The sequence below is a fragment of the Polyodon spathula genome, chromosome 46, assembly GCF_017654505.1.
Source record: "Polyodon spathula isolate WHYD16114869_AA chromosome 46, ASM1765450v1, whole genome shotgun sequence".
In the NCBI taxonomy this organism is placed as follows: domain Eukaryota; kingdom Metazoa; phylum Chordata; class Actinopteri; order Acipenseriformes; family Polyodontidae; genus Polyodon; species Polyodon spathula.
In genome coordinates this window covers 114,353-128,686 of record NC_054579.1, presented here as the reverse complement: position 1 = coordinate 128,686, position 14,334 = coordinate 114,353, and the positions used below count along the sequence as shown (strand labels likewise).

Sequence of the window (14,334 nt, the reverse complement as noted above, 5' to 3'; positions counted from 1 at the left end):
AGCAGCCTGATATAAAACCGCAGCAGCGAGACCAGAACCTGCTGTTCTGTTACAGAGTCCCTCACAATGAGTGGGATACTGAACTGTGCAATATGTGCCCAGCAGCAGATAGGAGAGGCGTGTCATCCCACTGCAAGCTGGGACCAGGTGAGAGCTGAACCAACGCCAGAACCCTTCCCCTCCCTGTATCCCAGGCCAGCGCTGCCAACCAGAACCTGCTCCCTGGGACTCCCACCTGCTTTAATGAAGGGGCTGATCACACACTGAACAACAACACAGGGAATAATCCCCATTGAAAGAGGCGTTTATCATCTGCATCTCAATCTGTGTGTGTGTGTGTGTGTGTGTGTGTGTGTGTGTGTGTGTGTGTGTGTGTGTGTGTGTGTGTGTGATCAATACAGTTTGCCATCAGCAGTATTAAACAGGCTTCTAACAGCAGACCACACGAGTTCAGTTGAAGTCGCTGTCTGTCTGTCTGTCTGTCCATTAAAATCGTCTTCCAATGCAAGCGGCTGAACCATCGCAGCGATTATTAAAATGCCTCTAAAATCTGTTCCAATTCGGATTCCTTCGAGAGGAACTGGAATTGGGAAAATTATTTAAAAAAGCAACAGAAATTGAAAAAATGTTTAAAAAAACAGAACTGAACCCAATCCTGCGATGTGTTATTATTTCAGTGAAAGAACGCAGTGGTGTTTTGTAATGGAGCCTCACGCACGCACACATGCTGTTTGTAAGAGAGTTGGATGTTTTCAACACTGAAGCAGCTGGAGAGCAAGGGCAACACGCCCGCTGGTTATTGATACACATCTTCATAAGAACACAACAGGGCTCTGTTTATTTTAAAAAGGTGTTTATCTTGATTACAAATACATCTTATCAACAATACACACATGCACAATACAAGAAGAGTTTGAACTGTTGTCTTTCATTTAAAATGTGTAAAATATACATGTGGTTATAGCATCAAGGTTAACCCTTAAACTCCACCCCCTGTTCAATAACCCCACCCCCTGTTCAATAGCACCACCCCCTGTTCAATAACCCCACCCCCTGTTCAATAGCACCACCCCCTGTCTCACTGCTCTTGACTGGGTTCCTGTGGTGCTGCCTCTATTGCTTCTGCTACTGTGTGCAATACTGTCCCGATCGCAGCGCCTGCTCTCATTGGTTATCTGCAAGGGGAGCCTCTCCTTCACCTCCAGACACTGAAAAACAACAAGTTTATTGTTTCAGAAAAGTGAAATGTCACCTCTGTGACTGTGCTTGACTCTGCTAACGATGTCTCTAAAGCACCACAGATATTCTATGATTAACCTGCAAGCCAGATTTCTACATGAAATATTACTGTAGTGTTCTACAATATTGAAAAACACACTTTATACAGAGTGACAGGACGCAGAGTGATTTACTTTTTCTAATAGTTTATTTGCTATTATTTAAAGCATCAGTCAGTGTTTCTTTGCTGTAGAGCTGCAAGCAAGCTTCAGTGTCACGATTAATAACAAAGACTGACTGCAGATCAATACAGCAGGTAAGCTCGCAATGACTTTGCCTCAAGAGGTCCCACAGAAAGACTGAACTTCGTATTTGCCTCAGAAAGATGATTTTACTGAACTGACAGTCGGGGAGAATAAAAGGAATACTTACAGTCGGGACGATATCCTTCAATGCTGTTCCTTCTCCTGACAGGCAGCTTGGATTCCTCTGCCTCTTTCTCCAGCTCCTCTTCCTTCATTTCCTTCCTCAACATCTCCATCAGCTCCTCATATTTCTGTTTCATCTCCTCTTCTCTCCTCCTCTGTTCCTCCTCATATTTCTGTTTCATCTCCTCTTCTTTCCTGCTCAGCTCCTCTTTGTGTTTCTTATTCAGTTTCTGTTCCTTTAGTCTAATCCTTTCTTCTATCTGCTTGTAAATCTCATTTGGGAGGTAGCAGCCTCCACTTCCCTTCACCATGTTGTCTATCTTGTCCAGGAGCTGTGTGACCTGAGTGCGATCGCTCCTGTCCTGATTGTTGAGAACATGATACCTGTTCCCACATTTCTCAACAAGCTGCTGGAGCTTCTCTCCAGCTTCCTCAATGTGCTGCTCAATCGTCCTGCCTCTCAGATAATCCCCGCGGGTGAAAAGGATCATCGTGTTCCTCACAGCTCTCTCACCAAACAGCTCCTGCACTTTATCAAAGGCTTTGTAATACTCTTCTACTATAGACTCAAGGTGAGAGGCAATCGTTTCTTTTGCATACACGGGTATCACCAGGAGGAAAGCGTGGGGTCCCGGGGCAGCCAGAGAAACACATCTCTCAATCTCAACCCGGTCTGTGTCTAACAAGCGTGGAGTGTCGACCACAGTGACCCGTCTCCCAGACACTTCTCCTGTTCTCTTCTCACACTCCCTCATTCTTGCAGAGAAGATGAATCCCGATCTTCCCTCCTCTCTGCCCAGGATGGTGTTCCCTGCTGCACTCTTCCCAGCCCTTCCTCTCCCAAGCAGCACGATCCTCAGCTCAGAGGCGCTGCGCAGCTCTTGAGAAACAGTTTCTTCAGCCATGATCCCCCGCCCTGTTAGAGAAAGAACAGTTTGCTCCTCTTAGAAATGAAAGCCAGGGCTGCTGCTGAGACACTAACGCGCGTTTTATTTATTGTTGTTTTATTTTACTTTCACTTTGTAATCACAGACGAGTGTGGTCATGGATTTTATACTGCAGATTATCCCACTCAATAAAGCAGGCAACGTCGAGACGTATTATAAAGAAAATAGCGTTTATTTTATCAAATAAGATTGTAAAAAAAAAAAAAAAAAAAAAAAAAAAAAAACAAACAAAAAAACTACGAACTGTAACAACTGATCTCGTGTCGCTCGTTTGAACCTGAAACCGAAACTAAACCTTTTCTTTCTTTCTTTCTTTCTCTTCTTTCTTTCTTTCCTTCTTTCTTGCAATCTAATAAAACTCTTGTTTCGATGCAGTCGGGTTATTATTACATCGCCCTCGACTTTAATAAGACAGTAATGTTTTTAAACTCACCTTTTTGAAAACCTGCGGCTGCCACCCCTCCCTCTCTCTCTCTCTCTCTCTCTGGGGGGGGGGGGTGTCTACAGGGGCGCTGTGGCGACCTGCTTTTAAAAATGAGGATGCGAGAGACAGGCGAGGAAAGGGGGGGGGTGTTTTTCTTGTGTTGGAGGAATGGGGGGGGAGGAAGGGGGGCGAGGGGGGGGGGGGGGGGGGGGGGGGGGGGGTGGGGGGGGGTAGGGGGGTGGAAATGGGGGGGGCGGGGGGCGGCTAGGGCGTGACGTCGGGATAAACCGCACAGCCAGGTGCTGCAGCAACACACCGGCCCAGGAGCCGATGAAAGCAGCCGCTTGTGTTGCGTTAATAAGAAGGTGTCGCTGCTGCTCCTACACGGGATCGCATTTGCTCGAGTGCGCTGGCGAGGTTTCTTCAGATTGCAATGCGCGGATAATACGAGAATGAGATTTAAACAACAGGGACTGGAACCACTAGAAAAACCCACTTGCTTCAGAGGCTTCTCATTCCCAGTGCAAACTGGTTTTAACAGCGCGGTTCCCCGGGGCCGTGTCCAGGCAACCCCCCCACCCCCCCAAAAACAAAAAACAAATTAAAAACGGTTTCTAAATAAGACGCCGGTCAAATAAGAAATCAACTTTCCACACATTTTAACCGAAAAAATACAAAACCCGCACCCGAATATAACATTGTTTTCATTCATATTTAAACTTTAAAAAAAAAAAAAGACATTTAAACACAACAGCGGCCGCCGACTTAATAAGAAATCAACGCAATTTAGCAAAATACAAAATTCAAACCCGAAGTGTTTTATTCATTCGTGTTTAAACTTTTAAATATAATTAGAAACATATATTAAGCCACCCGTAATAATAATAATAATAATAATTACCTGATAACTTATTTTCTCCTCAGATTCCGCTTCATAATCTTGACCATTTTGTTTTTATTATATCCCGTTAACATTTTTCCCAGGACCCCCCCCCCCCCCCCCCCCGCGTGTAAGCGAGGCTCGTCTCCTGTATTTATAGCCGCGTATATTGTTTTAAACTATATTTATTCGTGTCTTTGCTGTCGTTGTTTTAATCTTTAACTCCGCGCTGAAATATTCAGGCAGCGCCGCTTCAGCCGTTGAGATTCGAACTCCTCCAGTTTGAATCGGCAGCTCGCGCTGCTCCCGGTGCGCGCCGCTGTGTGCTGGTGACGCATTTTTGGCGGGCAATGGCTGCAGATGTGTAAACGGTACAAGCCCTCAATAAAAGCGCGGACTTACAGGTGTGGGTACAAGCAGCAGTAACCCCGGGGCTTCTCCTACCAGTTCTCTCCTCTTCAGCAGTCAGAGCCCTCATTTTCAACCCCCCCGAGCTGCTCCCGTCTGCAGCGTCAGGGAGGCGTGTATCGGGGTTTGATAATATTAATTATTTCATATTAAAAATAAATAAATAAATACACAAACAAAAAAAAAAAAAAAAAGTCAAACAATTTTTTTTTTTTTTTTTATTTAAAAACCCCAAATAAAAACAAATTACATGAAACTGTTTGAAAACGCTGTACAAAAGAAACGGGCGCCCGTCTCTGCAGGTTCAGAGTTAGAGGAGGAGACTCTCGCTGTCTCTCTCTGTGCGGGATAGAGTGAGAGAGGGAGAGAGAGAGAGTGAGAGAGATGGGGGAGAGAGAGAGTGAGAGAGAGGAGTGAGAGAGGGGGACAGGGGGAGGACAGAAAGAGAGGGGGGGGGGACAGGGGGAGGACAGCAGCTATCCCATCAGCCCCTGCTGTCAGAGACCCAGGCATCAGTATGCAACGTTGTCCAGTGTGTATCGACTGCAGTTCGACTGCAGAGAGAGGAAGAGAGGGAGGGAGAGAGGCAGACAGGGAGGGAGAGAGAGAGACTCAGTTACTTAGACAAAGTGTACATTTTGCATTTAGTGTAGATTTCTTTCTAAACAGAGAAAAGGCTCCCGAGACCACACACAACAAACCACACACACACACACACACACTCTCACGCAGTGACTGACCAGCACTGGTTTGGGGCAGCCGTTGATTTCTGGCACATGTGCGGTGAGGCAGGTGAGGGGCCCCAGAGCGCACAGGATCGAGTCCAGGAGCACCGACAGACTGCCTGACACTGCGACCATACCCTGAGGAGAGAGAGAGAGAGAGACTGAATAGAGAGACTGCCTGACACTGCGACCATACCCTGAGGAGAGAGACTGAATAGAGACTGCCTGACACTGCGACCATACCCTGAGGAGAGAGAGAGAGAGAGACTGAATAGAGAGACTGCCTGACACTGCGACCATACCCTGAGGAGAGAGACTGAATAGAGAGACTGCCTGACACTGCGACCATACCCTGAGGAGAGAGAGAGAGAGAGACTGAATAGAGAGACTGCCTGACACTGCGACCATACCAAGAGAGAGAAACTGAATAGAGAGACTGAATAGAGACTGACACTGCGACCATACCCTGAGGAGAGAGAGAGAGAGACTGAATAGAGAGACTGCCTGACACTGCGACCATACCCTGAGGAGAGAGACTGAATAGAGAGACTGCCTGACAGATTGAGAGAGACTGACTCCTAGGAGAGACTTACCTGACACTGACGACCAGACCATACCCTGAGGAGAGAGAGAATAGAGAGAGCCTGACACTGCGACTGAGGAGAGAGAGAGAGAGAGACTGAATAGAGAGACTGCCTGACACTGCGACCATACCCTGAGGAGAGAGACTGAATAGAGAGACTGCCTGACACTGCGACCATACCCTGGAGAGAGAGAGAGAGAGAGACTGAATAGAGAGACTGCCTGACACTGCGACCATACCCTGAGGAGAGAGAGAGAGAGACTGAATAGAGAGACTGCCTGACACTGCGACCATACCCTGAGGAGAGAGACTGAATAGAGACTGCCTGACACTGCGACCATACCAAGGAGAGAGAAACTGAATAGAGAGACTGAATAGAGACTGCCTGACACAGAGAGAGAGAGAGACTGTGTGATACCACCACCACAAGACTCACAGACTCTCCCTGCAGGTGTGTATTGTATCGTATTGTACCTCAGTCTCTTGCGGTCTGTGTCCGACGAGACTCACAGACTCTCCCTGCAGGTGTGTATTGTATCGTATTGTACCTCAGTCTCTTGCAGTCTGTGTCCGACGAGACTCACAGACTCTCCCTGCAGGTGTGTATTGTATCGTATTGTACCTCAGTCTCTTGCGGTCTGTGTCCGACGAGACTCACAGACTCTCCCTGCAGGTGTGTATTGTATCGTATTGTACCTCAGTCTCTTGCGGTCTGTGTCCGACGAGACTCACAGACTCTCCCTGCAGGTGTGTATTGTATCGTATTGTACCTCAGTCTCTTGCGGTCTGTGTCCGACGAGACTCACAGACTCTCCCTGCAGGTGTGTATTGTATCGTATTGTACCTCAGTCTCTTGCGGTCTGTGTCCGACGAGACTCACAGACTCTCCCTGCAGGTGTGTATTGTATCGTATTGTACCTCAGTCTCTTGCGGTCTGTGTCCGACGAGACTCAGACTCTCCCTGCAGGTGTGTATTGTATCGTATTGTACCTCAGTCTCTTGCGGTCTGTGTCCGACGAGACTCACAGACTCTCCCTGCAGGTGTGTATTGTATCGTATTGTACCTCAGTCTCTTGCAGTCTGTGTCCGACGAGACTCACAGACTCTCCCTGCAGGTGTGTATTGTATCGTATTGTAGAGAGAGAGTCTCTTGCGGTCTGTGTCCGACGAGACTCACAGACTCTCCCTGCAGGTGTGTATTGTATCGTATTGTACCTCAGTCTCTTGCGGTCTGTGTCCGACGAGACTCACAGACTCTCCCTGCAGGTGTGTATTGTATCGTATTGTACCTCAGTCTCTTGCGGTCTGTGTCCGACGAGACTCACAGACTCTCCCTGCAGGTGTGTATTGTATCGTATTGTACCTCAGTCTCTTGCAGTCTGTGTCCAATGAGACTCAGAGACTCTCCCAGCAGCTGCAGGTGTGCTGCCACGTCAATGGGGTCAGAGTCGGGCAGACGGGCGGGCGAGAGAGAGAGAGACACGCCCCCCGAGGGGGACTTCCTGTGGGGTGTGGCCACGCGGGAGGAAGGGCCTGGAAGAGGAAACACAGGAACAGGGTGAACCAGGGGTCAAATATACACACACAGGGTCAAACAGGGGTCAAACACACACACACCTTTAGTTTTGGGGGCGCACCCATCAGAACCGGCACTCTTTCTCTTCACAGTGGTCGCCTCGGCCTTGTTCTGTTTGTGCTGGAGGTACTGAGCCTTCTGCTTCCACACCTGAGACAAGAACAGAGAGAGAGAGAGAGAGAGAGAGAAGAGAGAGAGGAGAGAGACACAGAGAGAGAGAGGAGACAGAGAGTGGAGGGTATAGAGAGAGCTCACCAGAGGACAGGAGACACAAGAGAGGTCTTTTTCTGAGAGAGAGAAGAGAGAGAGAGAGAGGAGAGAGAGGGACAGGAGAGACAGAGAGAGAGAGAGAGAGAGAGAAGACAGAGGAGAGGAAAGGAGGGAGGGAGAGAGGGGCGGGAGTACGTTGCCAAGAGGAGAGGAGTTAGGAGGAGAGAGACAGGAGAGAGCGAGGGGAGGAAGCGGAGGAGAGAAGAGAGAGAGAGAGAGAGAGAGAGAGAGAGAGAGAGGAGAGAGAGAGATTACACACAGGGCAGGGAAATACACACACAGGCACTGAGCCTTCTGATAGATTTGATTATAGAATTATCCCACTGCGCTCTCCCCAGTGCTCCCAGTATGCTCTCCCTTCTCACCAGCTTGTCTTTTTCTGGGAGCTGCTTCCAAACATCTGCCAACTTCCGACTCAGCTCTCCAAACACTGAGAGAGAGAGAGAGAGAGAGAGAGAGAGAGAGAGAGAGAGAGAGAGGAGAGAGAGAGAGAGAGAGAGAGAGAGAGAGAGAGAGAGAGAGAGAGGAGAGAGAGAGAGAGAGAGAGAGAGAGAGGAGAGAGAGAGAGAGGAGAGAGAGAGAGAGAGAGAGGAGAGAGGGGGGAGAGAGAGAGGAGAGAGAGAGAGAGAGAGAGAGAGAGAGAGAGAGAGAGAGAGAGAGAAGGAGAGAGAGAGATCGAGAGAGAGGAGAGAGAGAGAGAGGGGAGAGAGAGAGAGTTGATGTTCACTCGATACTCTTTGCAGAACACCTGGTACGCTGTCATATTCTTCTTCCTGGGCTGAACCGAGACCGACAACAACAACGACAACAACAATAATAATAAAAACTGTCAAAAACGAACCGCGACTGATGAGCTGAATTCAGAAACACGACAACAAAACACCTGGTAGCGTTTTCAAAACTCCAAAGCAATTCAATATGAGAACAAGGGAACATTATTCAGCAGCTTTCACTGGACTCTAAGCTGAATCAGTTCATTCTATATAGAGGGGGTGCAATTCAATGATAACAAGGAACATTATTCAGCAGCTTTCACTGACTCTATGAAGCTGAATCAGTTCATTCTATATAGAGGGGGTGCAATTCAATATGAGAACAAGGGAACATTATTCAGCAGCTTTCACTGGACTCTATGAAGCTGAGGGAGTTCATTCTATATAGAGGGGGTGCAATTCAATATGTTAACAAGGGAACATTATTCAGCAGCTTTCACTGGACTCTATGAAGCTGAATCAGTTCATTCTATATAGAGGGGGTGCAATTCAATATGTTAACAAGGGAACATTATTCAGCAGCTTTCACTGGACTCTATGAAGCTGAATCAGTTCATTCTATATAGAGGGGGTGCAATTCAATATGAGAACAAGGGAACATTATTCAGCAGCTTTCACTGGACTCTATGAAGCTGAATCAGTTCATTCTATATAGAGGGGGTGCAATTCAATATGTTAACAAGGGAACATTATTCAGCAGCTTTCACTGGACTCTATGAAGCTGAATCAGTTCATTCTATATAGAGGGGGTGCAATTCAATATGAGAACAAGGGAACATTATTCAGCAGCTTTCACTGGACTCTATGAAGCTGAATCAGTTCATTCTATATAGAGGGGGTGCAATTCAATATGATAACAAGGGAACATTATTCAGCAGCTTTCACTGGACTCTATGAAGCTGAATCAGTTCATTCTATATAGAGGGGGTGCAATTCAATATGTTAACAAGGGAACATTATTCAGCAGCTTTCACTGGACTCTATGAAGCTGAATCAGTTCATTCTATATAGAGGGGGTGCAATTCAATATGTTAACAAGGGAACATTATTCAGCAGCTTTCACTGGACTCTATGAAGCTGAGGGAGTTCATTCTATATAGAGGGTGATGCTGCTAATGTTTTGGCTGCAGCTGTATATATAATTAATACAAATAAATAATAAAAAATAAAATTACCCCCCCCCCCCACCTTCTCTTTATCATCCTTCTCTTCCTTCAATTTCTTCTTCTTCTTTCCCTCACTCTGTGATTCCCCAGCATGGTGAGGGAAGACAGTGGGCCGGGCCATCAGGTACACCCCGCCCCCCGAGCCTGAGGTGGGCGTGGCTCCAGGGTAGACCCCTCCCCCCGCCGCCCCGTGATTGGGCGTGCTGAGGGGGTGGGCGTGTTCGGGAGAGAGCAGGCTGGCTCCTGTGGAAAAGGAGGTTTCAGTAACTAGCACGATAGCAAGACAGACGGACGGATTTTCCGGACAGACAGACAGACCCCCCCCCCCCGTACCCCCAAGAATCTGATCTTCTCAAGAACTGGAGCTGAATAATGTTAAGAGCGAGTTTCGTGACAATGGGAGAAGCGCTTCAGACACATAGATGGAGGAATGTGTTTAGTGTGACCCGCCCGCCCCCTTTCGCCAGCAGGGGGCTGTAATGAGCAAAATATACAGCAACAAGGACCCTGACTCCCTAACAGAGAGATCTATATACACACACACACACACACACACAGTGGTGTAAGACACACCTGAGCTTGTTCCCTAGACACACTGGGGGCTGATCAAGCTGGTAGCAGTGAAACCTGGACTGGATCACACTGCTGTGCAATAGGAGTCAGATTGCCAGCCCTGATCTTTCTGAATATCCCACTTCTGCCACCAATAGGATTTTTATTATTACACTCCCTGCTGTGGTTCTCTCTTACCGGTGGAAGGGGCGTGGCCGGGGGCGTGGCCCTGGCCGGAGGTCTTCTTGCTGTGCTTCCTCTCTCCTTTGTGCTTCTCTCCTCTCTCCTTCTCTCGCTCCCTCTCTTTCTTCTTCTTGCTCTTTTTCGATTTCTTCTTCTTCTTGCTGCTGCTGCTGCTGTGCACCTCTCTGTACGAGTCGTCGATCACCAGCTCCCCGGCCTCAAGCTCGCCCCCCGAGGAGGAGCCCGACTCGGCCAGGGGGATCCCCTGACTCAGCACCCCCAGACCAGGCACGTCCCCATAGAACCCGGGCTCGAACCTGCCTGAGAGGGGAGAGGGGAGAGGGGAGAGGGGAGAGGCAAGAAAGAGAGGAAAGGAGAGAGGAGAGAGAGAGAGAGGAGAGTGGAGAGAGGAAGGGAGAGGATAGAGGAGGCAGAAGGTGATAGAGGAGAGGGGAAGAGTCAACACTGACAACAAGACTGAATAACACAATCCCTCACAATTTGAAAATGTACTAATTTGGCTAATTTACACTCCCTCTATCTCTCTTCCCTCCCTCTATTCTCCCCTCTCTCACCTTCCACCTCCATCTCCTCTCTCTTTCTCTCTCTCCCCTCTCCTCTCTCACCTTCCACCTCTATCTCCTCTCCCACGGCTGGCAGGGGTTCCTTGGTGTGCTTCTTCTTCACTGTCTTGCTCACCAGCACCGTGGCAACCCCTCCTCCTCCCCCCCCTCCTGCCGCCCCGTCTCTGCTCAGCTTCTTCAGGGACTTTTTGGGGTTCCCCCCGGCGCTGTGAGGGGAGGGGTATCCCAGCCCCGCTCCCCTCTCCCCTTCCCCTTTCTCCTTGGGGGAGAGAATCAGCTTGACTTTGAGCCCCTCCGTCCCGGCTGTCTTCGGGGCCTCTCCCTGCCGGCCTGTCTTTTTGGGGTGTCTCTGGTTCAGCTTGGGGGATCCCTTGCCGCTGTGTTTGCCATGGTGGTGGCTGTGCTTGTGAGACGGAGGGTAGGCGGGTTTGTGAGGGTGGCTCCTCCCACTTCCTCCCCCGGACCCGCCCCCGGTCCCACCCCCCGCGCTGGCTGGTTTTGAACCGGTGGCTAGCGGGGAGGTGATAGCTTTGAGGAGGCCCATGGCTGTGTCTGTGTCCCGCAGGGAGGGGGGAGGGACGGGGGGCGCAGGCTTCTGCTGCTTCTTTTTGGAGGAGTGGGAGGGAGAGAAGTCTGGGGAGAGAGAGAGAGGAGAGATGAATACAGGGTTAGATTGAAACTGCAGATTAAAGAACTACAGCTCCCATCATCCCTCGTCACTGCCACAGGTGCAGAGGCATGCTGGGAGCTGTAGTCCTATAGCCAGGGCTGCACAGATTCGCTGTGTCTTGATGAATCGCGATGCTTTCGCTACATGATGTATAGTAATAGAGGTCTGTTTGTATTGAGTGTGACTGATTGATTGATTGATTGATTGGTTGGTTTATCGATTCCCAGCCCCTCTCTCACCTCCACAGTGAAACTCGTCAGTGGAATGCTGCTTCTTCCTTTTCTTGTGGGAGTCTCCGCCCCCCAGATAGAACTCACTGTCCTGGAACACACACACACACACAGAGACACACATACGCACACAGAGACAGAGACACACAGAGACAGAGACACACGCAGAGACAGGTTAGAAAGTCACAAGCTTTATACTGACATTCATGGCAGTGTATTATCAGATGGGATGGGGTGTGTATTATGGAATGGGTGTGTGTATTATGGGGTGCGGTGTGTATTATGGGGTGTTACCTTGCCTCTCTTCTTGGATGACTTGCGCACCTGCGCTGCGATCTCCTCCTCCTCCCGCAGCAGGTCCTTGTACGAGCGCTTCTTCTCACGCTGACTCCGCCCCGCCACAAGCCCCACCTCCTCGATCCCCCCGCACTCCAGCACAGCGCCCTCTGTGCCTGGGAGGGCAAAACACACACAGATACAGAGATACAGAGAGATACACAGAGACAAACACACACACAGAGATACACAGAGACAAACACACACACAGAGATACACAGAGACACACAGACAGAGATACACAGATACAGAGAGAGATACACAGAGACAAACACATACACAGAGACACACACAGACACACACACACAGAGACAGACACAAACACACAGAGAGAGACACAGAGACAGAGAGATACACAGAGACACACACACACACAGAGATACACAGAGACAAACACACACAGAGACAGAGACACACAGAGATACACAGAGATACACAGATACAGAGACAGAGATACAGAGACAAACACACACAGATCCAGAGATACACAGAGACAAACACACACAGATAGAGACAGAGACACAGAGACAGACACAAACATACACAGACAAAGAGACAGAGATACACACAGACAGACACCGTGATTGTTTCTACAGTCGATCTATTTTTTAAAGAGACAGAGATACACACAGACAGACACAAATACACAGAGACAAGACACAGACACAAAGAGACACACAGCGACAGACACACAGACATCACACCTGACAGAGAGATACAGACAGACACATTAGTAAACTGTATGCTAGAGTGAAGAGGATCGTTTCTGCGTGTTGTGAAATGGATGTGCTTTTTTAAAATCTCGCACATAATCAGGACCTCCCGCTGCACAGCAGTGTGATCCAGTCTCTGCTTTCACTAGGAGTGTTAAAAATCAGACGTTTAGTAATCAGACTCCCGCTGCACAGCAGTTGATCCAGTCCTGCTTTCACTAGGAGTTTAATAATCAGACTCCCGCTGCACAGCAGTTGATCCAGTCCTGCTTTCACTAGGAGTTTAATAATCAGACTCCCGCTGCACAGCAGTGTGATCCAGTCCTGCTTTCACTAGGAGTTTAATAATCAGACTCCCGCTGCACAGCAGTGTGATCCAGTCCTGCTTTCACTAGGAGTTTAATAATCAGACTCCCGCTGCACAGCAGTGTGATCCAGTCCTGCTTTCACTAGGAGTTTAATAATCAGACTCCCGCTGCACAGCAGTGTGATCCAGTCCTGCTTTCACTAGGAGTTTAATAATCAGACTCCCGCTGCACAGCAGTGTGATCCAGTCCTGCTTTCACTAGGAGTTTAATAATCAGACTCCCGCTGCACAGCAGTGTGATCCAGTCCTGCTTTCACTAGGAGTTTAATAATCAGACTCCCGCTGCACAGCAGTGTGATCCAGTCCTGCTTTCACTAGGAGTTTAATAATCAGACTCCCGCTGCACAGCAGTGTGATCCAGTCCTGCTTTCACTAGGAGTTTAATAATCAGACACACCTGAGCTTGTTCGCTAGACACACTGATGATCAAGCTGGTAGCAGTGAAACCTGGCCTGGATCACGCTGCTGTGCAATAGGAGTCCGATTGCCATCATGCTCGGCTTTGGAGACGAAACACCTGCCATATGCAGCACAGAGAGACTCACCTGCTTTTTTCTTCACCTCCTCGAAAGCCATGACGTCAGAATCACGTCACTCGCTACAATGAGAATCAAACCGCGTGTAAATATATATATAAACAAACTGCAATAAAATATCAACAAATAAATACAAAATAAAAAACAAAGAAAAGAAAACATGTACTGCATTAACTTTAGCATTCATTACGTTTTACAATACTGGGAAACAATGCACGTATCATGCATAACAAGAGCGATAACAACAAGAACAATAATAATAATAATAATAATAATAATAATAATAATAATAATAATATCTATCGTATAAATGCCCGTTCAAGCTCATGTTAATTTAGCGATGAATTCACAAACACTTCTCCACTGCGAAACCCGCTCAAACCACCCCTGAAACCGGCCGTGAATTTGATTAAAAACACGGCAGCCGGGGCTCAACAACAAACAAACAAACAAAACAACAAACAAACAAACAAACAAACAAACAAACAACAACAAACCCGACCGCTTCACTTCGAGGCAGAAAACAGCCAACTCCGCCGGCGTGTCGAAATGGAAACAAAAAAAAAAAAAGAAAAAGAAAAGAAAGAAACACAAAAACAAACACACAGAGAGGCAGGATTTCAAAACATCCCCCCCGCCTGACATTTAAAAAAAAAAAACACAAAGCTCGCCATTCAGACCGCAACCTCCAACCCCAATCCGCCTCTCTCTGTCCCCGGCTCGCCTCGCTAGTCGAGCCCGCGGCTTTCCCGAACCGGCGCAGGC

General features: G+C 48.3%; 2 protein-coding genes across 2 annotated transcripts in view; both read right to left on the bottom strand.

Annotated features, from left to right (window-relative positions):
* Positions 1-708: 708 nt before the first annotated feature.
* Positions 709-3,072, bottom strand: LOC121306155 (GTPase IMAP family member 4-like). The gene is made up of 3 exons (XM_041237891.1): positions 3,027-3,072; positions 1,651-2,562; positions 709-1,208 (listed from the first exon to the last, which is right to left on the bottom strand). The coding sequence occupies exons 2-3, from the start codon at positions 2,549-2,551 to the stop codon at positions 1,165-1,167; spliced, it is 945 nt and encodes a 314-aa protein (XP_041093825.1). The 5' UTR covers positions 2,552-2,562; positions 3,027-3,072; the 3' UTR covers positions 709-1,164.
* A 1,745-nt stretch (positions 3,073-4,817) lies between these two features.
* The window catches only part of hmgxb4a (HMG box domain containing 4a), a 9,746-nt gene continuing 229 nt past the window's right edge, over positions 4,818-14,334 (bottom strand). Inside the window, exons 2-13 of the mRNA XM_041237767.1 lie at positions 13,579-13,631; positions 11,912-12,069; positions 11,627-11,708; positions 10,760-11,350; positions 10,149-10,454; positions 9,421-9,641; positions 8,155-8,237; positions 7,825-7,891; positions 7,231-7,339; positions 6,977-7,146; positions 4,998-5,168; positions 4,818-4,859 (exon numbers count right to left, since the gene is read on the bottom strand). Of these exons, the coding sequence (XP_041093701.1) occupies positions 4,818-4,859; positions 4,998-5,168; positions 6,977-7,146; positions 7,231-7,339; positions 7,825-7,891; positions 8,155-8,237; positions 9,421-9,641; positions 10,149-10,454; positions 10,760-11,350; positions 11,627-11,708; positions 11,912-12,069; positions 13,579-13,609 (2,031 nt within the window). The 5' untranslated portion in view covers positions 13,610-13,631. The remainder of the gene's footprint in view (positions 4,860-4,997; positions 5,169-6,976; positions 7,147-7,230; positions 7,340-7,824; positions 7,892-8,154; positions 8,238-9,420; positions 9,642-10,148; positions 10,455-10,759; positions 11,351-11,626; positions 11,709-11,911; positions 12,070-13,578; positions 13,632-14,334) is intronic.

Bases quoted from the DNA above. Each gene is read 5' to 3' on its own strand.
- LOC121306155 (XM_041237891.1), bottom strand. From the start codon at position 2,551: ATGGCTGAAGAAACTGTTTCTCAAGAGCTGCGCAGCGCCTCTGAGCTG. The intron at 1,209-1,650 runs GTAAGTATTCCT...GTTGTTTTTCAG, and splicing joins TGAAGGATATCGTCCCGACT to TGTCTGGAGGTGAAGGAGAG.